The sequence below is a fragment of the Nomascus leucogenys genome, chromosome 21 (assembly GCF_006542625.1).
Source record: "Nomascus leucogenys isolate Asia chromosome 21, Asia_NLE_v1, whole genome shotgun sequence".
In the NCBI taxonomy this organism is placed as follows: domain Eukaryota; kingdom Metazoa; phylum Chordata; class Mammalia; order Primates; family Hylobatidae; genus Nomascus; species Nomascus leucogenys.
In genome coordinates, this window is record NC_044401.1 from 51,936,001 (window position 1) to 51,961,774 (window position 25,774).

General features: G+C 56.0%; 1 protein-coding gene across 1 annotated transcript in view; it reads left to right on the plus strand.

Moving 5' to 3' along the window:
- The window catches only part of NUP210 (nucleoporin 210), a 111,143-nt gene extending 85,648 nt beyond the window's left edge, over positions 1-25,495 (plus strand). Inside the window, exons 26-40 of the mRNA XM_030801683.1 lie at positions 719-799; positions 1,718-1,849; positions 3,021-3,179; positions 6,254-6,345; positions 8,003-8,177; positions 9,687-9,862; positions 11,155-11,375; positions 12,661-12,797; positions 15,157-15,280; positions 16,251-16,397; positions 16,755-17,005; positions 21,735-21,951; positions 22,392-22,487; positions 22,562-22,645; positions 23,939-25,495. Coding sequence (XP_030657543.1) covers positions 719-799; positions 1,718-1,849; positions 3,021-3,179; positions 6,254-6,345; positions 8,003-8,177; positions 9,687-9,862; positions 11,155-11,375; positions 12,661-12,797; positions 15,157-15,280; positions 16,251-16,397; positions 16,755-17,005; positions 21,735-21,951; positions 22,392-22,487; positions 22,562-22,645; positions 23,939-24,039 — 2,193 coding nt within the window. The 3' untranslated portion in view covers positions 24,040-25,495. The remainder of the gene's footprint in view (positions 1-718; positions 800-1,717; positions 1,850-3,020; positions 3,180-6,253; positions 6,346-8,002; positions 8,178-9,686; positions 9,863-11,154; positions 11,376-12,660; positions 12,798-15,156; positions 15,281-16,250; positions 16,398-16,754; positions 17,006-21,734; positions 21,952-22,391; positions 22,488-22,561; positions 22,646-23,938) is intronic.
- The last annotated feature ends 279 nt before the right edge of the window (positions 25,496-25,774 follow it).

The window sequence follows — 25,774 nt, forward strand, 5'->3', positions numbered from 1 at the left end:
GGCCGTGGGGTGGGCCAGGACTAGCAGGAGGAGACTGAGCAGAAGGATGAGTGAAAGGAGGGGAATGGGTGCTTATCAAGCACCTACTGTGTGCCAGGCATTATTAGCATTAGCCCAAGTCATGAGCCTCAGAAGATGGGCTCAGCATGAGCACGTCAAAGAGCCTAAGGGTTTTAATAGCCTTAGTTCAGCATGACTCAGCAGCGCTAGGAAGAAGCCAGGAGAGTTAGTCTTTGGCCAGATTAATAGGAGTGTGGAGTTCAGAATGAAGGAGGTTATAAGTTCTGATCAGACTCTACAGGGCTCCTGCATTCATCCCTGTACCCTGCTCAGTCAGAGACAGACAGGCTGGATTTGGGGTTGGGAGGGCCTAGAGACCTGTTGCTTGAGGGCAGCCAGGCCTAAGGAAGAGCAGGCACCAGTCCCCTGCCCCAAGTCTGCAGTGCTGACATGGAGCAGCTGGATCAGACAGGGTGGCAGCCTCAGGGGACTGGGCTGGGACCTGCGGGGCCTTGGGAGAGACAATGGCTGGCCCATGAGGGGTGAACCGCCCGCAAAGCCAGGCCTCCCTCGGCAGAGGAGCATGGTGCTGGTCATCCTGAGGGGACTTCTGGCAACAGACTCTGAGCCGCAGCCGCCTTCCCTTGAGGGGTCCCTTCCTGAAACATCCCTGGCCAGCACAGCATCCCCACACCTAAATGCCACCCTCTTTCCCCAGGACCTCGTGCAGGTGGAGGTGCTGCTGCTACGGGCAGTGAGGATCCGCGCCCCCATCATGCGGATGAGGACGGGCACCCAGGTGAGGGGACCTCCTGGGCTCTGAATCCTGGTTCCCGAAGAGCCACTGCTGGAACCCTGTCCTGGAGTTAGAGTGCTTCTCCACCTCCTCCATCTGCCTGGCCTGGGTATCTAGGGCCCGCTTCCCACCTGTCCCCGCCCAGGGAGACACCCTCCATTGCTCTCTGGTAGCCACTGACGAAGGCCTGCTTCCTGCCGGCCTGTCACCTTCCCACATCTGTAATAGCACCAGGTACCTAACAGGAGCACAGTGACCATGGCACTTACTCCACTCTGTGCTCTCTTGGACATTAATACATTTGGTGTTCATAGCAGCCCTGGGAGGCTGGTGTCAGAACCATCTTCGTGTCGCAGATGAGCAAATGAACACACAGAAAGCTTAAGACCCGTGCCCAGGGCCACACAGCTAGGAAGTGGCAGCACTGGGAGTGGACTGGGCAGCCTGGCATGACACCTGCTGTGGCCTTTTGCCATCTTGCCTCCACCTGTGCCCTCAAGCCGACTTAGCAAATAGAGACTAAAGGAGCTGGGGACCCCACCCACGCATGCCCTGTGAGCAGGGACCCCAGCTAGATTAGGAGAGAGGGGCCTGGAGGAACCAGCACTGTGGGGCAGCACGAGCTGTGCTGCCGAGGGATCCATGGCCTCCTAGAGCTCCAGGGACTCCTTCCGGAAATGAGTCTCTTGGCCATGGAGAGGCGCAGCGCGCTGCAGGGGAGGGACAGCGTGGGGGAAAACAGTCCCACCTCTGGTTTGCTCGTTTGATATTTCATCAAAATTCCCAAACCTGTGCCGTGCTCTTCTCTAGTTGGGGAGGAATTGGGTTCATCTCCCACTGCTTGAAGGAGGCAGCAAAGCTTCTGGGGGCATTCCCAGTGCTGGGAGCTACTGCTCACTGGGCCTGACTTCTCCCCCACAGATGCCCATCTATGTCACCGGCATCACCAACCACCAGAACCCTTTCTCCTTTGGCAATGCTGTGCCAGGCCTGACCTTCCACTGGTCTGTCACCAAGCGGGACGTCCTGGACCTCCGAGGGCGGCACCACGAGGTAGGTAACCACCCCCTCCCAGAGCTCACCTCCCACCCCTGTCCCAGGCCAGCACCCTGAGTGGCGGGGAGGGTTCCCACCACATTGTCTCAGAGGAAGTCCCCACCCTCACACCTAGAGAGGCCCTCCCACTTTCTTCCTTCTCCCGAGGCTCATCGGGACTCCCTTCTCCCAAATGCTAAACACACAGGTGGGGTGAGTAGGTGCCTCTCCTAACAGAAGTGGCCGTGTGAGGAAGTCACAAAAGTCCTGGGAGGTCAGAGTCTGCAGCTTCTGACCATTTTCTGAGATGATGCCTGGCAGCCCTCGGTTTCTCCTGGTTCATCCCAGAGGCCAAACTCCCCTTAGCCCAGCGAGGGGCCCTGGGCTTCTCCTGAGATGTCAGAGCTGGAAGGTGCCAGGGAGATTACTAAGTCTCTCTGTGTTAACTGAGGCCAGAAACGGGAAGGGATTTGCCCAGGGTTGCCCAGCAAGCCAGTGGGGAAATGGTACTGGGCACCAGCCCCTGTGACTCTAGGCTAAAGCCCAGGTGGGCCTTGGACACACACGACCCAAGTGGAGGGTGGCTTGAAAGGTCGCTCCCTGCCTGATTCAAGGACGGTGGGGATGGAGGCCTGGAAAGAGACCCAGGCCCAGGGATGGGATTTCCTAAAGGCTGCCTGAAGCTTGTCTAGTGTAGGATGAATGCCCCCCCACCCCACCCAGTGGGAACAGGGTCCTGTCCCTGGTGCCTGGGGGCTCCCCCAGATTGCTCCCATGGAACACAGGCAATGAGACTTACTAACAGATATCCCAAAACAGAACAGTCTGCAGGGACACACTGCAAAACCCAGCATCACTCTGGGTGACCTAGAAGCACTGAAGTCTGAGGGACATCCTGTCGTGAAGGCCCCTGGCTTATGTGGGTGGGCCCAGTGTTTTCCAAATGCATCTGTGCATGTTGTGCGATGCAGGCAGGGCAGGACCCGGGCACCCATGCTAGGGAAGCCGGGTCTGCACAGCTCTGGGGTTAGCAGACCCAACCCGGGCAGGAAGGCAGGGCCCTTGAGAATAGGCCAACAGCTACCAGGATGGGAAGGCGGAGGGGTCTGGGGCTACTGTCCGGCTCTGCCTTTTTGAGGACACAGGGACCTGGGCCTTACCCCTGAAAACGTGTTTGATGTCTTCCCAGGCGTCGATCCGACTCCCGTCACAGTACAACTTTGCCATGAACGTGCTTGGCCGGGTGAGAGGCCGGACCGGGCTGAGGGTGGTGGTCAAGGCTGTGGACCCCACATCGGGGCAGCTGTATGGCCTGGCCAGAGAACTCTCGGATGAGATCCAAATCCAGGTAGGAGGCAGGTGGACAGGCCACAGGGAAGGGGGAGAGGAAGTGCCAGCTGCCCAGTCCTCCTTTGGGGCCACATGTTGTATGGGCAGGGGCTGAGAGGCCTGAGAAGCTCTCAGTCTGTGGGGATGACAGTGGTCCATCACAGTGGGGTAAGCATCTGGGTATGATTGGTGCTATGGGAGCCCAGAGGTGGGGCCAAGCAAAGGCTTCACAGAGGAGTAATGTTTCAGGATCGGAGGGGCTGGCAGAGGCCTGGAGGTGGGAACTCACTTGATGTGTGGCCAAAAGAGCAAAGAATTCTGAGCTTGGGGCTCACTGTGTCTGAGTGGCTGATAATTTGATCGTTTGTGTTTATTTAACACACATAGAGCACCCAACAGAGGCTGGGGTGCCCTTGCACGTTTTTCAGTATTGCTGCCTCCAGTCCTCAGGTGAAGCCTGCGGGGCAGGGGCTGCAGGGGCTGTCACCTGCTGATGCCCCTGAGGCGGGGAGGGTCAAGGTCACAGGGTAAGTTGGGGGTGGCCTCAAGAGGCCTGGGGACTGTGCCCTGTCTGCATTTGGAAAACAGCCTCAGAGAGGGAGGGGACTTGTTCAGAGCTAGGGGGTCAGGACTGCGTCTAACGGTTCTCCTGCCTGGGGTGCAGCCCTGGGTCTGTATCCAGCCTGTCCCTGCTACTTACAGGATGGGCTCTGGGTGAGTTCCTGCCCCTCTGGGCCCCTCTGCAAGGTGGGGAGTTGGCAAGTTGGCTCTGAAGAGCATTTTTGTCTTCAAGGGCCTCGTTCTGCTCCTCTGGGCCTCAGTAACCCCTGGGTGCTCCTAAGCTGTAAAGAAAAAAAGTGTTCCCTACATGTCCCAAGAAAAGAAACAGTTTCTAGTCCCCGCCTCAAGAAGAAATAAACTATGTCTAACCCAAGCACCTCCCTGATCGGGGCAAAGAAGCAAACTTTTCAAGAAAGAAACACCCACAAAAAAAACCCCACCGATTTGCCAACCCCTCACCCCTGCCTGCACGTGCACACATACACGATACACATGCACACACAGACACACATACATAGAGACACATACATACAACATAGAGGTACACATGCACATCCCCACACTCACCAAATGCATGTTCTTTGTTAAAAGGAAGTAAGTCCTTGAGTCTATCATGGAATTAAAGGCAGGGTTTTGCAGCTTCCGAATTCTGTAACCTCAGTTGGGTCACTTGGCAGCTCTGTGCCTCTGTTTCCCTATCTGATAGCAGGTGGAGTTTGAGTAAATCAGAAACTAGAGAATCTGGATCCAGCCTACAAACGTGTTTTATTTGACTCAGGCCTTTGAGACAGCTTGTTGTCATGTAAAGATAGGAAGATTCTATGTAAAAATCTAAGATGCAGCATGTCCTAAAGATATGGTGTCTGCCACAGCAAAATCAGCAGGCAATGAGAAGCAACCTTGATTCCATTAGAGCTGCGCTCTCCAGTTTGCCACAGGACCCGCCACTCCCTGTTGTCTCCCTGACAGTGAGATCAAGTATCAGTTGCCATTTACCATGGTGCTCGTGCTGTTGCTTTTCTTATAGTTAACAGGAAAGTGGGAAATCTCTTACAACTCCCCCTCCATCTAAAGACAGAAAATAGAAATGCATGGTTTAAAAAAAATAGGAGGAATCCTGTTTATGAATGTATTTACCGGGCAGTAAGTGTGTCCGAGTCAGACTCAGTGAGGTGGCTTCCCCGTGGATGCCGGAAGGGGGCATCCAAGTCAGCCTTGTCTCACCTGACACCAAAACCGCACCCAGCTCCCAAAGGCTGTTTCTCACCGTTTGGGAAGTGTTGCTCCTCCTGTCACCTCATATGGAGCCCACAACTCTCAAGACAGGCATGGAGAGGACGTTAGTTGTGGACCATGTTACACACAAGGAAATCTAGGCTTACGTGGACAGAGCACAGAGGAGCTGGGAGGGATAGAATCAGGCCATCTTCCTCTTGGAGAATCACTCGTCAGATGTGATGATATTGGCCATGGCCCAGGGCTCAGGCCCGAGGGGTGTCCACCTGGTCTGATCAGAGGCCTGTGGGGAGCTCAGGGCACAGCTTTACCTGCCAGTGAGTGACTGCCCCTGAGCCAGGCTGGGAGGCCGAGGAGGCAGCAGCCCTGAGGGGCCTGAGAGAGGGGACTTACACAGGTGGTGGACACATCTGAAGTCTTGCAGAGAAGGGGCCTGGAGTTCCCAGGTAAGTGCTGTCACTACGGGCTTGGGGAGCCACCAGGGCCTTGGAGCACCTGGGCATCCCAGGATCAGATCTGAGCCGACCTCATGAGGCTGATCATTTGCCGGACTGAGCTCCTCACCAGGCCCCTGTGTGTGTCTATGTGGATCCTGCAAGAACATGGCCAGAGCCAGCCAGAGGGGCCTGGGAGGTAGAAAGGGGGTTGTTCTGAGATGGTGGCAGTGAGGAGCAGGATGTCTCTGTGAGAGAAAGGAGCAGTTCGGTGGCGCCTTGCCTAGGCTCAGTCCAGGCACAGTTATCCTGAGCAGACCCTGGTGCTGGAGTTGTGCGTGCTGCCCTCCGCGCTCACATCCTGGCAGGTAAAGTTCTCCCTCACTGGGCACGGAGGGAGAGGCCTGTGTTTCCAGGCTCCTTGAAGGAGCTCCCATTAGTCTACACAAACATGAGCCTGCCTGCCTTTTCTCATCATATCTTTGGCCGTGTGTGTGTGTGAGAGAGAGAGAGAGAGAGAGAGAGAGGGTCTTGCTCTGTTGCTCAGACTGGAGTGCAAGCCTCAGCCTCCCAAGTAGCTGGGACTACAGTTGCACACTCCATGCCTGGCTAATTTTTAAAATTATTTTGTAGAGACTGGGGGTTTGCTGTGTTGCCTTGGCTGAGCTACTGCACCTGGCCACACCTTTGGCCTCTTAAAGGTCAGCCCTTCACATCATGTCACCAGTGACCTGACAGGCGAGAAAGCCGCTTTTCTCCTCTCTGGCCCCTCCTCGGCTCTTGCTGCTAGGAGAGAAGCAGATATCTGGCCTGGATGTGACTCCAGTGCCCCATCGGAAGTGAAACTTGCCCTCTCTTGCAGGTGTTTGAGAAGCTGCAGCTGCTCAACCCTGAAATAGAAGCAGAACAAATATTAATGTCGCCCAACTCATATATAAAGCTGCAGACAAACAGGTACGTGACTCAGCTCTTGTTTCTAGCAAAGTTTTGCGGCTGTGCTTGCATCCGACAGCTCATGTGTCAACACTGTCAGGAGCCATGGGTGCTTTCAGGGAGGTTTTCTCCTGCTGTGCTTGGAATGGGTGAGGCCTCTGCCTGCTCCTTCTCTTCTCTGTGGTGCTCCTCTGCTTCTTGAAATCACTTCTCATTGTGGGTCTCTTTTTCCTCCTTGTAGCCTAGAAACATTTTTATGCGAGGTACTAAAATTCAGTCTTTAAAAGGGAAAAAAACACCAGCTTAGAAGTGTTGTGTTTCAAGACTTGCCACTCAGAGTGTAGCCCACGAGCCAGAAGCATCAGCATCACTGGGAAGAGGAGATGCAGCTCTCAAGCCCCACCCCAGACCTGCCCAGGGAGAAGCTGCACCCTAGGGAGATCTCCAGGCGAGGGGGCTGCACAGTAACGCTTGGGAAAAGCTGTTTAAAGCTCTTCTGCAAACATAATTCCTACCTTTGATTCCAAGGGGATGCCTTTCGTAACAGTGGCTTGCATTTGAATGTCAGTTGCCAAGCAGGAGACTCCACGGGCCACAGGACACTTACATGTTGCATGAAACACATACATGTTTTCATTCAGCCAAAAGTAACAAAGTGCCAGGCTCCATGCTGGGCTCCAGGAACATAAATATGGGTGACATAGGGTGCCCCGGAGGAGGGTAGCAGGAGAAGCCTATTAAAAAGCAAGGTGTAATATTCAAACCAGAGCCCAAAGAAGGGTGCGGTCCATGGAGATTTAGGGGAGCCATGTCCCAGATGGAGATTCTTGAAGGATGGAGTTGTTGAAGGATGAATAAGAGCTCCCCAGGTTAAGAGGAAGGGGTTGGTGGGGGAAGAATGTTTAGGCAGAGGCAATAACATTTGCTCCTAGTCATCTATAGGTCTGTGGAAGAGACAGATGATGGAAACTAGCCCTGGGAGCTGGAGGCCTTTGCTTCCTGGGTTTCTTTATAATATTAATAAATATGTAAAAGGGTAAAAGATACGGTGTAATTTGCTTCCTACCCAGTGCATAGTATCAGTAGTTCGCTAACAGTTTTCCTAGTGGGTAGCCTGTTTTTATCCTGTTGACAGTCCTTAGAAATAGGACAAGGCAGGATCATTATGCACCTTTTACCACGTAAGAAGTCAACGCCGAGAGAAGAGGGGACATAATGTGCACACAGCTGGTGGCAGGACATGTTGGGACCGGCTTTGGATTCTCTCCGACTCAAAGCCCCATCCTCCACTACGCCAGGCTGCCTTGCTTCAGTAAATTGAGAACAATTTGCTGCAGAAATGGTATTTTACAGTAAATGTCCCATGGAGCTGATGAAAGAAACTGCCCTCACAGTCTCTCCCTCCCTGCTGACCGACCCACGGCAGGTACTGCTCTGGGAAGAGTGAGAAGCCACACTTTGCTCGGAACCATTGGATTTCTGAATTACTTTTCTGTGGGTGACTGATGAAACCTCAGACAACTGACAGCACGTGGTCATGAGGCCCGTGGGGCCAAGATTGGGCCTTTTTTTTCCTCCCAGGAGCATGGGGAGCCGCAGACTCTTAGATCTGGCATTGTATCCAGGCCCACTCCCACTGCTGCCGTCTACAAAAACAGCTCTGTTTTGTTTTCCAAAGGGATGGTGCAGCCTCTCTGAGCTACCGCGTCCTGGATGGACCTGAAAAGGTTCCAGTTGTGCATGTTGATGAGAAAGGCTTTCTAGCATCAGGGTCTATGATCGGGACATCCACCATCGAAGTGATTGCACAAGAGCCCTTTGGGGCCAACCAAACCATCATTGTTGCTGTAAAGGTAGGGTTGCATTCTCCTCCTTTTTGGAGTAATGAAAGCAATAGCACTGAGGTAATATGCCTCTCAGGCGTAAAAGTGAATATATTCACCTTCCAGCTGAGAAACTGTAGATAGGCATTTAAGAGTAACTCAGGGGCAAAGGTCCTAGGTAGATAAAAAGCTACAGCATCTTCTGGTCATCAGAGCCGAAGATCTTTGGGAGATCATTGATTCCAAGAACTTCATTTCATAGATGAGACCCAGTGAGGTCCATGATTGGCGTAAGGTTACAGAGCTGGGACTGGCACCACAGCTTCCTGACTGGAGTGCCAGTGCTCCACCCACCGTGCCTGGCCACTGACGTTATCACCACCCATGGTGGAGCTCCTGTTCTGGGCCAGCCCAGTGTCTGGAACATGGTCTGTTCTTAAGAGCATTGAATGTGTGCTCGGTACCTGCCATACAAGTCGTGACATCCAGTACATGACATCCACTGTGGTTTTGAGAATGAGGTGGCCCATTTTCCAGACAAGGAGACTGAGGCTCAGAGTGAGTGTGACTTGCTCAAACCTGCATGGGAATTGAGAGATGGGGTCTGTCTGGTTTGGGCCGTGTCCTTCTGCCGTATCATGGCATTGCCCTCTGCTGTTCTGTGTTCCTTAGGGATGGTACCTCCATCAGCATCCCTGGGTCAGGTCCTGGGGTTTTGCTGAATGGAATTTTCTTTCCGTGTCTCATCATCACCACTTGCTGAACCCTGGATGACAGAAGACACACATTCACTTAAATCTTTAGACTCTGCCTGGGTCACAGACCTCTTTCATTAATTCACATCTTTTTGTTTCAAAGTGGGTGCCTGGCAGAAAATCCCCCACTCTAGTTTTTGGTGAGTGAAAGTGACTGACTGATCATCCTATTTCAACAAATATGTATTGAGCACTAGCTATATACCAGACACTGCACCACTGAACTTTGTCAAAGAAATTCAGACCTTTGGAGCACTAGCTTTTGAGACAGGATAGATTTTCACCTGGACTCAGAGAAACAAGGGCTGCTGTTTATGGAGCTTGGGTTCTTGGGCTCCGGAAATCCCCATTTCCCTCCTTCCCTTGGTGGCCTGCAGGCATGCTGTGGCCTGCTTAGTGCTGCCCCTGCAATCAAGGAGGACGTCGTTTCTTTAAATGCCCCGAGAGCCAGGTTCTGTGAAGAAACTGGACATTTGCAGCCCAGGGAGCCCTCTTGTAATGTAAATAGTGATCTCATTTTTCCAGGTCATGGATTGGGACACTCCTGGGTGGGTTTTCTCATAGAGAGGCCAGTCTGCTGTGTTGGGAGGTAAGAACCTTGTCACTAGGTTGGGACACTCTGGGGAGTGTGGCCTTTACTCCTCTCAGGACCCCTAAGTCCAGCCCCGCATTGTTCCTGAGGTGGATCCTGCTGGGGGCAGGTGTCCCCTCCTTGGGAGGTGGGTTTTCCTGGAGGCCAGTCCCTGGCACTGAATCCTTATCATACCTATATGTTGTCCCTTAGGTATCCCCTGTTTCCTACCTGAGGGTTTCCATGAGCCCTGTCCTGCACACCCAGAACAAGGAGGCCCTGGTAGCCGTGCCTTTGGGAATGACCGTGACCTTCACTGTCCACTTCCACGACAACTCTGGAGATGTCTTCCATGCTCACAATTCGGTCCTCAACTTTGCCACTAACAGGTAGGATGCGGGCGAGGGTCATTTCTTCTATGAAGTCTTGTCTGGTACCTGGTAGAGACAACTGGGGATAACACAGAAAGGCTGCTGCTATTGGAGGAAGATGTGTATTACTTCAGTTTCTAAGAGATGTGAGCATGCTGCACCATGCAGGGCCATGAGGAAGCACCACTGCCCTCGGGGGATGCAGACCAGCTCAGAGGAAGACAGACAGGCATCAACCCCCAGAGGAGGAAGCAGGGCGTGGGGCAGCTCCAGGGAGTGCTCCCCGAGGCACAGGAAATTGGCCCTTCAGCCTCGGCTGCCCGCAGGTCCTACCACAGTTGTGTTTCCCTGTTGCTGAATGCATTCAAAGACAGGTGTCAGGGGTGTTGTCTTATGGAAAGAACTGGGCTTTAGAGTCAGGCCTGGTTCTAGCCCCAGCTCTGCCCTCTGTGGGCCCTGTGAGCAGGTCACTAACCAAAAATCTGTTTCCACACCTCTCATGTTGGGCAATATGGCCTAGGTTCCAGGGCTTTCCTTCAGCTGAGGGAGTGGTCATGAGGACCTCTGGCAAACCGTGGCATTCTGTGTGTGTGCACAGAATTGCCGTCCATCAGTTTAGGGCATGTCCTGGAGGAAATGGAGCCCAGTTCTCCTAGCCCTTTGGCTGCACTGCAGGTCATTCTGGCATTCTTGTGGCAGGAGCACCTGATAGAGACCCAGTCAGCACTCAGGGTCAGAAGGTGTGGAGGCAAGGATGCAGCCACGATCCCTAACCCAAACGGTCACCCCACGCAGTCCACACTTTTGCACCAAAGCTGCCATTGCCAACACTGACTGAGCACCTGCCCTGTGGCAGGTGCCTCTCCACTGCTGACCTCATGTAATGCTTATGCCAGGCCTGTGTCACGGGCACGTGATGATCCCTATTTTTCAGAGGAGGAAAGGGGCAGAGGCTGCTTCTGCAGTCAGGTTGCATAGTAAGGGCAGTCTTCCCTTTCTGGCATGTCCAGTTCCCTGGTGGGAAGAGCGTGAGGAAGCACTCTGGATCTCTTTCCCCTTGGGGCCTCAGCTTCCTTTCTGGAATGCAGGAATGATGCTGCCACTGCCTGGCTGCGGGCTGTGTGTGCTTTCTGGGATGACAAGTGAGGAGGTCGAGCCTGTGCCACTTGCCTGCAGTGGTCCCTCATCTGGGGCCACATCTGGGACCTCAGTCAGTTGAATGCTTTGCTCAGCAGAGGACCTGGACTACCTCTGGGAGTTGGAGGCTTCTTTCCTGAGACTGAGAGCCCTCCTTTCTCTGCTGTGCCTAGAGACGACTTTGTGCAAGTCGGGAAGGGCCCCACCAACAACACCTGCGTTGTCCGCACAGTCAGCGTGGGCCTGACACTGCTCCGTGTGTGGGACGCAGAGCACCCGGGCCTCTCGGACTTCGTGCCCCTGCCTGTCCTACAGGCCATCTCCCCAGAGCTGTCCGGGGCCGTGGTGGTGGGGGACGTGCTCTGTCTGGCCACTGTTCTGACCAGCCTGGAAGGTATGATAGATCCTGAGCAAGGGAACCTGTGGAGTCACAGATGCTTGCAAAGCTGGGTGGGGGCTACCTGGGCAGGGGCTCGGCGCCAGTCATGGGGGCCTACAGGCAGACCTGCAGGATACTCAGGAGCAGTGCTCCAAAACTGCTGCCCGGAGACCAGATCCAGCCTGTGCCTGTTTTCTGTAAGTAAATTTTTGTTGGCACTCAGCTGCGCCGTGCATTATGTATGGTCAGTGGCTGTTGTCACCCTACCACTGCCAGATTGTGTGGTCATAGCAGAGATCGTATGGGCTGCATAGCCCAAATGCTTATGTCCGACCTCCACAGAAAGCATTTGCCGGCCCTTTTCTGGAACAGCTCTGCCAAGTGGAGGCGGGGTCCCCTGCTCCTGCGGGGCATCCTGCCTCTGCACAGTCTCACGCAGTTCCTCTAGCCAGGAGACACACGGATTTCTGCTGCTGCTGAGGAACTGAATTCACCATTTTAGTGAATTCTGTCAGAAGTGGCCGCCATAGTGGACAGCACAGGCTGGGAGACTTAAGCAAAGAAGGACACTGGGCTAAATCAGGGGCTTCCAAATTTCAGCCATGCCCAGGTGACCTGTAGTACATCTGTGGAACATGTGTACAATTGTTTACTTAGTTTTTATTTTCAAGTTGTCTCCACCTTTTTTTTTAACCTTACTAAATTCATTTTAAAAGGAGATGAAATACTACCTTTAAGGAAAAACAAATATAATTTGCCCTAAATAGATTATGGTTGAGTCCTTTAATTGTATTTATTATATAATGTGATTGGCTTTTAACTCAGATGTGTATGTGGTGAAAGCTTTGAGCCTCACACCTGCTGTCTGTTTGCTAAAAAGGAATTGATAAGGCAACGAAGGGATGGAGAGGGGCTGTGCTTTGGGGAAGGAGCTACAGAGGGCAGGGCCTGGCAGCAGCACCAGACCATTCCTGGGAAGGGGTCAGCTAAAGCTTCATGCCAGGATGGTCAGGAGATTCCAGGCAGGGAGTTGTGGGTCAGGGAGAGTAGGTGCTAGGGGCCACAGCCCTGTAGAGGGTAGGTGCAGCAGGGTAGGATAGCTGATGGCTCCAGGTGGCTGGAGCCAGGAGCATGACCGGCACTGGGGCAGGCAGCGTGGCTGTCTCCTGAGGCTGCTGAGTGAGCCCCCATGGGGGTAGCAGCAGCCAGCGAGGAAGCTGGCCTGTCACCCGGGTGAGCTGGGCTTTGACTGGAGTGTCCAGCTATGGGAAGGGGGCTGACACCCGTGCTTCCTCTCCAGGCCTCTCGGGAACTTGGAGCTCCTCAGCCAACAGCATCCTCCACATCGACCCCAAGATGGGTGTGGCTATAGCCCGGGCCGTGGGATCTGTGACGGTTTACTACGAGGTCGCTGGGCACCTGAGGACCTACAAGGAGGTGGGCTCTAAGCAGCCGGAGGCACACGTGGCTCAGTGGCCTGTGAGGCGAGCCTGACCTTCTGGGAGGATTATGAAGACTTTTCCTTTTAGGGAAAAGCCGTCTGAGGGGTTGGGGTCTGGGAGTCATGAGTCTGGGACTGGCCACTTGCTGACTCTGACATGCAGACAAGCTCCCTTTTTTTTCCAGGCCTCAGTCTCCCCATGTTCAAGAGGGTGTGATGAGGACAGGCAGCCTTGTAGGGTGGATTCCAGCTCCCATGGGCTTGGGTCTGGCAACCCCGGAGTGGGCACTTCCTGGGAGCTGGTGCTTCCCTTTCACCTGCAAGGTTAAGACTCCCTGTGCAAGTCACCTTTTGAGTCTGGAGGCGACAAAACCTGCTCTTTCTTCCATTCATCTCCAGTTGAGAATGAATCAGTGGGCCAAGTCTGGCTGAGATCCAAATGCATCTCATTTTTAGAGGCAACATGTGCTTTATGGAACCTAGCAGTTTAACCTAATAGTTTGCATGTTTAGTGCTGCGGCTCTGCAGTTTGGGCGAGCCAGTTGCAGACAGAGGCATCCTGTGACAATACAGCTGTGCTCTCCTGGAAAGAGCCTCTGGTCAGGGGGATGGGGTGGCATAGACAAAGGTGTGTAGGGTTCAAGGGCAGAGCCTGGGGGACTGGAACAGAGGGTGTGGGAGAAGCATGGTATGGCTTTGTGATCAGATCAGAAAATGCACCGGATTCCGGGCAGTTTGGTGCAGGTTGAGGGTGGGGCATCTAGAGCCAGATGGTCTAGGTCAAATCCCAGCTTGGCCACTGCAAGGCTATGACTGAGCAATCATTGAGTCTCATTATGTGCTGGTTTTCTTGCCTGTATAATGGGAATGATAGCACTGTGAGGATTCAGTGAGTTAGCACGTCGGAAGCCCCTAGGGTGGTGCTCAGCTCATAGCCAATGTTCAGCAGAAATTAGCTGCTGCTGCTGTTGTTCCAGGGTGAAGGGGTAGAAGCTTATGCCACACTCGTTGGAGTTTTTTAAACAGTGCTATAGACCAAGGCTGTGTTTGGAGAGGTTACCTGGCACCTGGAAGAGCTCGAGAGAGCAGTAGCTACAGGGTAACTGGCCAGAGACTGAGACCAGGCCCTCAGCTGGGATCACTGGGTAGGGCGGAATCTAAAGGCAGGTTTGGGAGAGATGGGAGGGAGGGAGGCACATCAGAGCTCCATGAGCATCCAGAAGTGGGGCTGGAGGGGAGGAAGGGCTTGGGGTGACCAGGTTGCTATTGGTCCTTTGCTGAGAGGGGCACACAGAGGTAGGTAGGCCTGCAGGGAGGTGAGGAGCCTGGGCCGGGGAGCTAGAGATGTCACAGCTCTCCCAGGTGAAGCAGGGGGCACAGCTGGGCAGGTACGGCAGGAGCGCTGTGAGGAAGGCTGGACAGGGTGGGGGCTTCAGCCCAGAGGTGGCCTCTGAAGCCCTGGGAGTGGGTGGGAGTGCACGGGCACTCTGGGAGTGCAGGCAGGAGAGGGGCCAGGAGGCCTTGGGCACTCTCTGAGGGTGGACAGGTAGGAAGGGGAGAGGAGAGCCAGGGTTGGGGGGTCCCAGGCTAGGGAGTGGGACACAGCCTCTGTCAGTCCCTGGAGGTGGATGGTGGTGAGCCCTGAGAGGAGGCCCCATGAGTTTGACAGTGATGCAGGCCTGGTCACCTGCAGCTCTGCGTGGGCCACATCCCTGGGAGCTGCAGGGGCTTCGATCACATCCCTGCTCTGAAGTTCACCTACTGGTAGAAATCAGACCCCCCAGAGGCAGGGAGCGCTGGTGCCTGCTGAGAGAGGGAGGGGGGCCTTCAGCTGCAGGAAGTGGCCTTGGGCCTGAAGGGTGGATGAGGCTGGGCTCTGCAGAGAAGATGGGAGGGTGTCCTAGCCAAGGGAATGCAGGGAGGTCTCCAGGGGCTGTTTGGTTGTGGCAAGGTACAGGATGGGCCCAGGGGGAACAGCTGGGAAAATCTGGGCAGACTGGATTCTGGGTGGGGGGTGGTGCTGTACTACAGAGAAGTGATCATGGCTGTCCCAAGAGCCAAAATCCTCAGCCCACCCAGATCAATTAATGAATTCAGGCCCGCTGCTCAGCGTCCAGTCAGCTGCTGGGAGAAGCAGCTTGTTCAATGGGAGAACTGGGCTGTGAAGTCTGACCAGACTGGGCCCAAACCCCCTCTCTACCACATTCTAGCAAGGCGTTTAGGCTTTGAGCCTTAGTGTTGCCACCTGTGAAACAGGTGACACTGTCACAGACTGCAGAGTGAGGTTGTGGAAACGCCCAGCATGGACTGGGACACAGGCAGCGCTCCATGAAGCTTCCTTGGCTCCCTCTCTAGGTCATGGTCGGCATCCCTCAGAGGATCATGGCCCGTCACCTCTACCCCATCCAGACCAGCTTCCAGGAGGCTACAGCCTCCAAAGTGATTGTTGCCGTGGGAGACAGAAGCTCTAACCTGAGAGGTACTTAATGAGGGGCTTGGGCTGTCTTCAGAGTACCTGGGAGCAGAGAGGTGGCTTCCTGTGTCCTCTGGATGGAGTTTGTCTGCTTTTCCTATTCACACTCACACCAACTCCAGAGAGGGCATTTAGCCCCCACTCGTCCACTCCTTCCAGCGTTTCTGAAATTGGAGTCCTCCAAAAGCTGAGCCAGTGAAAGGAATCTTCATAATGGAGCCCAACTCCCAGAAGGTGCCTGTTCTGCACTGGAAATGTGACTTCAGCCCGAGGGCACCCTAGCAAAGAAAGCCACAATTTCCCACCATGAATCCCAGAAACTAATGAATTAGCAGGACTGGTCTCTGGTTTTAATTTTTGTAGCGACCTCTCCCAGGTCATGCATAGAATGTTGAACCCCATCCCCTGCCCATGACAGCCCTGAACAGCAGCTGCCAGAAATAAGTAAGTCAACAGGGCTGTTTTCTTAAACCACCTCACTGGCAGAGTGAAGCACCGCCCTTCTCGTCCTGATTAACAAGGCAGCTCTGTTCCATCATGGCAGCCTCTGCTCCTTCCTTAGTGCAAGTGGACAGCACTGTGCCATTGCCGAAATGCTGCTCAGGTGTTAGTGGAGAACTAGTGCCCTCTGAATATGCAGAAGTAAATTGCCATTTCCCCTGCTGACAGGGACAGAAGACAGGCATTAGTGGGCCCGGCCCATCTGCTGTGCCCCTGGATACAAGGTCTGGAACAAATGCTGAAATTCTGACTTGAAGCTCCCTATGATGCCGAATGGCACCCTCTTCCATATGATATGTCCTTGGCTTTACCAATCCTGGCTGCATCTCAAAGCTTTGAGCTGCCCTGGGGCTCTGCTGGAAGACATGCAGGGGCAGGTGGCATTTGCAGCCCAGCCAGCCTGTGCAGGCCTGGTGGAATTCGGTGTGGTGGCCATCGGGCCTAGCCCACACCCTCTCGTCTCTCCCCTCTCTAGGCGAGTGCACCTCCACCCAGAGGGAAGTCATCCAGGCCTTGCACCCAGAGACCCTCATCAGCTGCCAGTCCCAGTTCAAGCCAGCCGTCTTTGATTTCCCATCTCAAGATGTGTTCACTGTGGAGCCACAGTTTGATGCTGCTCTGGGTAACTGCGAGGATTTGAAAGTGAAAGGGACTTGGAGACAGTCTCTGTCTTTTGGGCATCTTGGGGTTTCCACGTGCCCAGCTCACCATGGCCATCTGTCTGGAGGGCAGAGATTGTCAGGAGCCCAGCCTGGGGATTGACACCAGGGGGACTTGGGAGGACTGCTGGTCACAGAGGGTATCCTAGCTTGGCCAAGGCCTTTACAGGGGATTCCCAGGAGGACTCCTAGAGGAGGTAACTTCTCACCTGGGCTCTGGAGGATGCATAGGAGTCCCCTGGTTAGAGAAGCAGGGAGAAGAAATGACATCAGTGCACAGGCAGGAGAGGGGAAAAGACAATACACCCTTGTCTCCACAGGCCAGTATTTCTGCTCAATCACAATGCACAGGCTGACGGACAAGCAGCGGAAGCACCTGAGCATGAAGAAGACAGCTCTGGTGGTCACTGCCTCCCTCTCCAGCAGCCACTTCTCCACAGAGCAGGTGGGGGCTGAGGTGCCCTTCAGCCCAGGTCTCTTCGCCGACCAGGCTGAAATCCTTTTGAGCAACCACTACACCAGCTCCGAGGTCAGGGTCTTTGGTGCCCCAGAGGTTCTGGAGAACTTGGAGGTGAGTGGCATCTGCATGCCTCAGGCCAGGCCGGAGTCAGGGGCGTCAGGAAGGAAGGCCCTAGAGGAAGAGGGAATGTGGCATGGATGTCCTGGGCCAGCTCTCTTTAAAATTTATTTTTACAATTAGAATTTTTAAGTTGAAGTACTCTTTTCTTCTTCCGTAGCACTATTGCTGTCTCTCAGCCTGCATGATTGTATTAATTGTTCCGACCTCTGCTGGTCTTCCCCAGCTACAAGTTAAGCTTGTGGGGGCAGCACTGAGAACCCAGAAAAGGTGCCAGTGAGCGTGTGGTGCGTGGCATGGCAGAATTCAGTGCAGGAGCATCCACCACAGAGCAGGGAGGAAAGCCCTAATCCCTGCTGGGACAAGTCCCCTCTCTCCAGGCCTCACTTACCCCATGACTAAGCCATGGGGTGGGATTGGGGGGTTAATGATCCCTCAGGCCCGGAGCTTGGCAGGCTGGGAAGAGTTCTGGGGTGAGAGAACCAAGGAGTTCCTCGGCATTTCCTCCTGCTCCTCCTCCTGCCTTACTGCAGCCAGCGTGACCGTGCGTTCTCCCGCAGAGGCAGGGAATGCCCAGCATCACTGATGAGGGAGGAGGGCCGGCCCGCTGGCGGCTGCTGGAGACCATCCGTGAGCAGAGCTTGGGCTGCTGCCTTAGAAAGCTGGTGCTTGGTGATACTTCGTGTGTTGGTTTAGCTTTTTTTTTTTTTTTTAAATTTTTAATTTATTTTTGCACACAAAACAATAAACATTTTCTAAAAGTACATACAAACAAAAAGATACATATCAAACATATTAGGAAGGTTGCACATGAGAAGACAGGGAATAGAAATGGGGGGTGGGAATTAAAGAAAATAAATGAGAGAGGGACTTTGTATGGATCAATGATGATAACTCAATCCTCTATTTGACAAAGAAGAAGGAGAAGGAAGAGGAAGAAAAAGAAAGTGGGACAAAGGATCAGAAAGGGAGGAAAATAGAAAAAATTAGAGTATGACTCCAGGGTAGACCTGTTTTGTTGTCGCTTGGTTGGTTGGTTGGTTTTTCAGTTGCGTTTTTCATATGTTTCGCCATGTTGGCCAGGCAGGTCTCGAACTCCTAGCCTCAAGTGATCAACCCTCCTCGGCCTCCCAGAGTACTGGGACTACAGGCATGAGCCACCACGTCCAGCCCCCACATTGCTTCTGGCCTCTGTGGTAGACCTCCCAGACAGGGCGGCCGGGCAGAGGCACTCCCCACGTCCCAGATGGGGCGGCCAGGCAGAGGCGCCCCTCACACCCCAGAAGGGGCGGCCAGGCGGAGGCGCTCCTCGCTTCCCAGACAGGGCGGCCGGGCGGAGGCGCTCCTCACATCCCAGAAGGGGTGGCCGGGCGGAGGCGCTCCTCACTTCCCAGACGAGGCGGCCGGGCAGAGGCGCTCCTCACTTCCCAGACGGGGCGGCCGGGAAGAGGTGCTCCTCACATCCCCGAAGGGGTGGCCGGGTGGAGGCGCTCCTCACTTCCCAGACGGGGTGGCCGGGCAGAGGTGCTCCTCACATCCCCGAAGGGGCGGCCGGGCAGAGGCGCTCCTCACTTCCCAGACAGGGCGGCCGGGCGGAGGCGCCCCTCACACCCCAGAAGGGGCGGCCGGGCAGAGGCGCTCCTCACTTCCCAGACAGGGCGGCCGGGCGGAGGCGCTCCTCACATCCCAGAAGGGGCGGCCGGGCGGAGGCGCTCCTCACACCCCAGAAGGGGCGGCCGGGCGGAGGCACTCCTCACTTCCCAGACGCGGCGGCCGGGCGGAGGCACTCCTCACTTCCCAGACGGGGCGACCGAGCAGAGGTGCTCCTCACATCCCCGAAGGGGTGGCCGGGTGGAGGCGCTCCTCACTTCCCAGACGGGGTGGCCGGGCAGAGGTGCTCCTCACATCCCCGAAGGGGCGGTCGGGCAGAGGCGCTCCTCACATCCCCGAAGGGGCGGCCAGGCAGAGGCGCTCCTCACTTCCCAGACGGGACGGCCAGGCAGAGGCGCTCCTCACATCCCAGAAGGGGCGGCCGGGCGGAGGCGCTCCTCACTTCCCAGACAGGGTGGCCGGGCAGAGGTGCTCCTCACATCCCCGAAGGGGTGGCCGGGCGGAGGCGCTCCTCACTTCCCAGACGGGGTGGCCGGGCAGAGGCGCTCCTCACATCCCCGAAGGGGCGGCCGGGCAGAGGCGCTCCTCACATCCCCGAAGGGGCGGCCGGGCAGAGGCGCTCCTCACTTCCCAGACGGGGCGGCCGGGCAGAGGCGCTCCTCACTTCCCAGACGGGGCGGCCGGGCAGAGGCGCTCCTCACATCCCAGAAGGGGCAGCCGCGCAGAGGCGCTCCTCACTTCCCAGACAGGGCGGCCGGGCAGAGGTGCTCCTCACTTCTTCCCGGACGGGGCGGCCGGGCAGAGGCGCTCCTCACTTCCCAGAAGGGGCGGCCGGGCAGAGGCGCTCCTCACTTCCCAGAAGGGGCGGCCGGGCAGAGGCGCTCCTCACGTCCCAGAAGGGGCGGCGGGGCAGAGGCGCTCCTCACTTCCCAGACGGGGCGACTGCGCAGAGGCGCTCCTCACTTCCCAGACGGGGCGGCCGGGCGGAGGTGCTCCTCACACCCCAGGAGGGGCGGCCGGGCAGAGGCGCTCCTCACTTCCCAGACGGGGCAGCCGTGCAGAGGCGCTCCTCACTTCCCAGACGGGGCGGCCGGGCAGAGGCGCTCCTCACTTCTTCCCAGACGGGGCAGCCGGGCAGAGACGCTCCTCACTTCCTAGACGGGGTGGCGGCCGGGCCGGGCAGAGGCGCTCCTCACTTCCCAGACGGGGCGGCCGGGCAGAGACGCTCCTCACTTCCCAGACAGGGCGGCCGCGCGGAGGCGCTCCTCACTTCTTCCCAGACGGGGCGGCCGCGCGGAGGCGCTCCTCACTTCCCAGACGGGGCGGCCACGCGGAGGCGCTCCTCACTTCCCAGACGGGGCGGCCGCGCGGAGGCACTCCTCACTTCCCAGACGGGGCGGCCGCGCGGAGGCGCTCCTCACTTCCCAGACGGGGCGGCCGGGCGGAGGCGCTCCTCACTTCTTCCCAGACGGGGCGGCCGGGCAGAGACGCTCCTCACTTCCTAGACGGGGTGGCGGCCGGGCAGAGGCGCTCCTCACCTCCCAGACGAGGCAGCTGGGCAGAGGAGCTCCTCAAAACCCAGAGGATGGGTGGCCAGGCAGAGACGCTCCCTACCTCCCAGACGGGGCGGCGGCCGGGCAGAGGCTGCAATCCCAGCACCCTGGGAGGCCATGGCAGGCGGCTGGGAGGTGGAGGCTGCAGCGAGCCAAGACCATGCCACCGCACTCCAGCCCGGGCAACACCGAGCACCGAGTGAGCGAGCCTCCGTCTGCAGTCCCAGCACCTAGGGAGGCCGAGGCGGACAGAGCACTCGAGGTCAGGAGCTGGAGACCAGCCTGGCCGACATGGCGAAACCGCGCCTCCAGCCAAAGGAGGAAAACCAGGGAGGGGTGGTGGCGCGCGGCGGCAATCCCAGGCAGCCCGCAGGCCAGGGCAGGGATTGCCGGGGAGTCCTGGGAGCCGGACACAGGGAGTCTGCAGCCAGCCGCGTGTACTCCAGCCTGTGAAAGAAAGAAGAAAAAGAGAGAGAGAGGGAGGGAGGGAGGGAGGGAGGAAGGAAGGAAGGAAGGAAGGAAGGAAGGAAGGAAGGAAGGAAGGAAGGAAGGAAGGAAAAGAGAGAGACAGAAGGGAGGGAGGGAGGGAAGGAAGGAAGAAAGGAAGGAAGGAAACTTTTTTTTTTTGAGATAGAGTCTTGCTCTGTCGCCCAGGCTGGAGTGCAGTGGTGCAATCTCGGCTCACTGCAAGCTCCACCTCCCAGGTTCACGTCATTCTCGTGCCTCAGCCTCCCAAGTAGCTGGGACTATAGGCACCCGCCACCATGCCCGGCTAATTTTTTTTTTTTTTTTTTGTATTTTTAGTAGAGACGGGGTTTCACCGTGTTAGCCAGGATGGTCTCGACCTCCTGACCTTGTGATCCGCCCGCCTCGGCCTCCCAAAGTTTTTTTTTTTTTTTTGAGACGGAGTCTTGCTCTGGTGCCCAGGCTGGAGTGCAGTGGTGCTATCTTATCTTGGCTGACTGCAATCTCCACCTCCTGGGTTCACGCTGTTCTCCCACCTCAGCCTCCTGAGTAGCTGGGACTACAGGCGCCTGCCACCACATCCGGCTAATTTTTTGTATTTTTAATAGAGATGAGGTCTCACTGTGTTAGCCAGGATGGTCTCAGTCTCTTGACCTCATGATCCACCCGCCTCAGCCTCCCAAAGTGTTGAGATTACAGGCATCAGCCACCGTGCCCGGCCTGGTTTAGCCTTTTTGTAAGCAGCAGTTGATTAGAATTAAATGAGCTTGAATTTGATTCTGACATTCATATTGATTTCTCCTTCCCTCAAAAAATACACTGAGTATGGACAGGGCTTCCCGACTCTGTAGACTACATGCCATCCATGAGCATGCCCAGGTGTCATTACCTGCCCATGAGGTGTGACCTGGGCAGAGGTCCCCACCTGTACCCCTTAGGCCCCAGGAGGGAAGCCCAGCATGTCAGGCTGAAGCGGGGGTGCTTCCAGAGATGGGCCATGCAGAGAAGTCCCCCCACCTCGGGGTCCTGAGGCCCCACTCAGTGGTCTCTCCACTCTGCAGAATGTGCACCCCCAGCTCTGATGTCTCTTCCAGGTGAAATCCGGGTCCCCAGCCGTGCTGGCATTTGCAAAGGAGAAGTCTCTTGGGTGGCCCAGCTTCATCACATACACAGTTGGCATCTCGGACCCCGCGGCTGGCAGCCAGGGGCCTCTGTCCACTACCCTGACCTTCTCCAGCTCCGTGACCAGCCAAGCCATTGCCATCCCAGTGACAGTGGCTTTTGTGATGGATCGCCGTGGGCCCGGTCCTTGTGAGTTGTGGAACGACATCATCTGGGACAGACCAGGGTGGGGAAGGACAGGCAGGAGTGGTCCTGGCTATCAGTAGAAACCTGAGGTGTAAGAAATGGAGGAGTCAGAAATGCAGAATGTCCCTCAAAGTGATCACTGCTCACTGGGGCCATGATGCAGGCTTTAGTTCCCCAGCTTTCCCATCTGTTCTCAACATGGCAGCCACAGGGGCTCTGCCCCTCCTCTGCTCAGCAGCCTGCGCCAGGAGAAGAAGTGCCAGGGTACCAAGAACAGCTGTGGGCCCGGGCCTCCAGCAGGTGGCCTGGCCCTCTGAGACCACCATCCTTACGTCTAAGAGGGGCCTGTGGACTGCCCTATAGATGTACAGTAGTGCAGGAACATGATGGGACACCACAGTGGGCCTGGTGGTTTTGGTAACTCATCTTCCCATTGATGGCAGATGGAGCCAGCCTCTTTCAGCACTTCCTGGATTCCTACCAGGTCATGTTCTTCACGCTCTTTGCCCTGTTGGCTGGGACAGCGGTCATGATTATAGGTGAGGAGGCTGCGTGTATCTCTGGGTCTGTTCCCCTGCCCTGACCTGCTCTAACCAACCATGTGCTCTTGCAGCCTACCACGCTGTCTGCACGCCCCGGGATCTTGCTGTGCCTGCAGCCCTCACGCCTCGAGCCAGCCCTGGGCACAGCCCCCACTGTGAGTAGCCCCCCTGCAGGCACAACCAGGCAGAGCTGCTGAGAAAGAGAAGAGCCCTGGGGGAGGGGTCAAGGCTCCTGAACCCTAAGTCTCAACAGGCCCTTGCCTGGGCCAAAGGAGCCTGAGGCCCAGAGGACAGATGTGGGAGCCAGGAGGGTCGGGGCAGAGGGGCTGCCAGTCCTGGTTCAGCAAGAGCTTTCCCCAGGTAGAGCCATGCTGGGTGGAGGTATGGGCAGCAAGGAGCTCTGTTTAGGCAGGAGTGCATGCTAGGACCAGATGCCCACTTGCTGAGGCTGCCTCAGAAGGCTCTAAGCTGGGGTTGGACGAGCTGACTCACAGATGGGGATTCTGGGTAGTTCTGATGAGAAATTTCCCAGAAGAAGGGGCAAATTCATTTATTTCAATGGTCCAACTATCTTTTTGGTGCCCCCGAAGCCCTGGTGACTCTGCACAGCTCCAGGGAGCACCTCACTGTGTGAATGCAGTTTCTCTCTCAAACAATGCAGTGCCCAGCCTGTACTGCTATACGCGAAGGCCCTTTAATGGCTCCTGATTCCCATTTGAGGGTTCTCTCCCCTATACAAAGAGTCCTTGAGCTCGTGACTGCTGACATGGGGGCCCGTGGACCAGCTTCAGGGGGGTCCCTGAATTTTTTTGAAAGAAGACCCAGTTGTGTGGGTAGAAGCACTTTCCTGGGTAAGGAGAGCCCACACACCGTTGCCTTCTGCCGGACGACTTCTCCACCTGTGAAGTGGTACCCAGGGGAGGCCATGGGTGCTCGGCCTCCTCGCAGCTCTGCTGCCTTCTGCAGCTGCTCTGGCAGCAGGTGCGTGCCCTTTCTAGGCTGCCTCTCTCAGCGTGCTCCTCCCTGGGTTTTGGGAGCCACACCTGGATCTCTGCAAGGTCTCCGGAGCACTGCAGAATCGCTGCTCCCCTCGGGGTCTTTGTTCCTGTGGCTCTCTTGCCCGAGGCTGCGTTGCATTCAGATGCACGGGGCCTCCTTGCCTTATGCCCCCTGGACAGATGCTGCTGTGGTCCTGAAACTTGAGGCATGTTCTCCCCGGAAGGCTCTGTGCTCCTGGGTGTTAGGGTGGCGTCCCAGGCCTCTCTGTGTGAATGAGGCCAGCTCAGCAGGTGCCCGTGGACTTTCCCCTGCTGGCCGGGGAGGCCTCGGGGCATCACTATGAGTGTGTCCTGGACGAGGCAGGCGCCTGCTGAATGCTGGCTGTGTAACTGAGGAGTGTGCTGCTCTCCCTGGCTCTGCTGCTCACATTGTCTCTCTTCCTACCCTAGATTTCGCTGCCTCATCACCCACATCTCCCAATGCACTGCCTCCTGCTCGCAAAGCCAGCCCTCCCTCAGGGCTGTGGAGCCCAGCCTATGCCTCCCACTAGGCCACGTGAAGGTTCCCGGACGATGGGTCTCAGCCGAGCCTCGTGCGCCCCCAAGATGGGACATCCCTGCTGCATTCACACTGGAACAAGCCCCTCCAGACAAGTGCCCCAGCCCCAGGCCAGCTTCACTGCCGTCTCTGTTCACACAGAGCCGTAGTTTCAGCTCTGCCCATTAGCTCATTCTCTTATGTAGGAGTTTTAAATGTGTGGTTTTTTTCCTTTCCAGTCTTACCAAGCTAAGACTTTTTGGCTCATTCCTTTTTGCATGGTTGTCTAGGGTTTCTGGACAATGTGCTGTTGCATTTTTATTTTCCTAGCCTTGCTAAAATCTCTCCCTTCTCAAGACTTCGAGCAGTTAGAAGTGCTCTTTAGAAGTTGTCTGTAGGTGATGCTACTGTAGTGGTCTCAGGGAAAGGATTGTCCAGTTACTTTAGGGGGTTTTTTGGTGGGGTTTTTCCCCCTGTGAAAACTTACTTTTCCCCTAGTCTGGCTGCTGCTAGGACTTTTGGGGAGCAATGGGACGTGAGTGTCCCTGTATCTGCCCCACTGCCGCAAGGGAAGCCTCAGGAACCAGCACCTGGAGGCCAGGATAGCCAAGCGCTGGGTGAGCGAGAGGCTGGAGAACAAGGGAGCTCCCCCAGGGCTGCTGCCCGACCACGGGCCACTGTGAACAGACTTCAGTCCTCTGTTTTTGTTTCATAAGCTGTTGAGACATCTGGTGGACTTGGCTTAGGCCCTGCTGGGACATCCCAAGTGTGATCCCTTTCAGTCCATCAGGACACCAGGACTGTCCTTAGGAAAATGTCCTTGAGATGGCAGCAGGAGTCGTATTTTCTGTGTGTGTGTGTTTCGGAAAGCCGCTGTGTCCTGCCTCAGCACAAAGACCCAGTGTCATTTGCTCCTCCTGTTCCTGTGCCACTCCAGAACCTCAGCAGATCTGAGCCACCGCCTGCCAGTGTGAGAGGCGGCCACTTTCATGGCAGCTCATCAGGCGCAGGGCCCCAGGCAGCTTCCCAGCAGGCCCTAGAGCCCGGCCTGGGCCAAAGATGGAGGGCAGCCACCAGCCCAGGGCCTGCCCATCCAGAAGGGACTCCCCAGGGGCTGGGGGAGGAGACCCTTGGAAAAGTCTTCTCTTCCCAGCTCCTAATTCTGGATCTGAGATTCTCAGATCACAGGCCCCTGTGCTCCAGGCTGAGGCTGGGCCACCCTCAGGGAGATCCAGAGACTCATGCCCATGGCCATCCATGCATGGACGCTGTGTGGAGAGTCCAGGATGATAAGATCCCGCACAAGCTCCCTTCAGTCCTTCAGGGCTGGGCCATGTGGTTGATTTTTCTAAAGCTGGAGAAAGGAAGAATTGTGCCTTGCATATTACTTGAGCTCAAACTGACAACCTGGATGTAAATAGGAGCCTTTCTACTTGGTTTATTTAATAAAGCTCTATGTGGTTTTTTAAGAGGGTGTGATCATTGCTGAGATTTCTGTCTGATGGTGATGGTTTCTTCCATCTGTGATACTCTGGGGCCTGGCAGAGCTGGAGGTCTGAGCTTTATTCACCCCAAAGGGTGAGCATCATTTTCAAGCATATTCAGGTTGGCAAATGCAAGTGCATCTGGACGCAGCCAGATCTTGCTAGCAAGTGAGTGCCCAAGAAGGCACGTTGACAAAACCAGGTGATGCCACACAGTTCAGCTTTCTGCTCCCAAGCTAACCAAGCAACTCTGTATCTCTAATG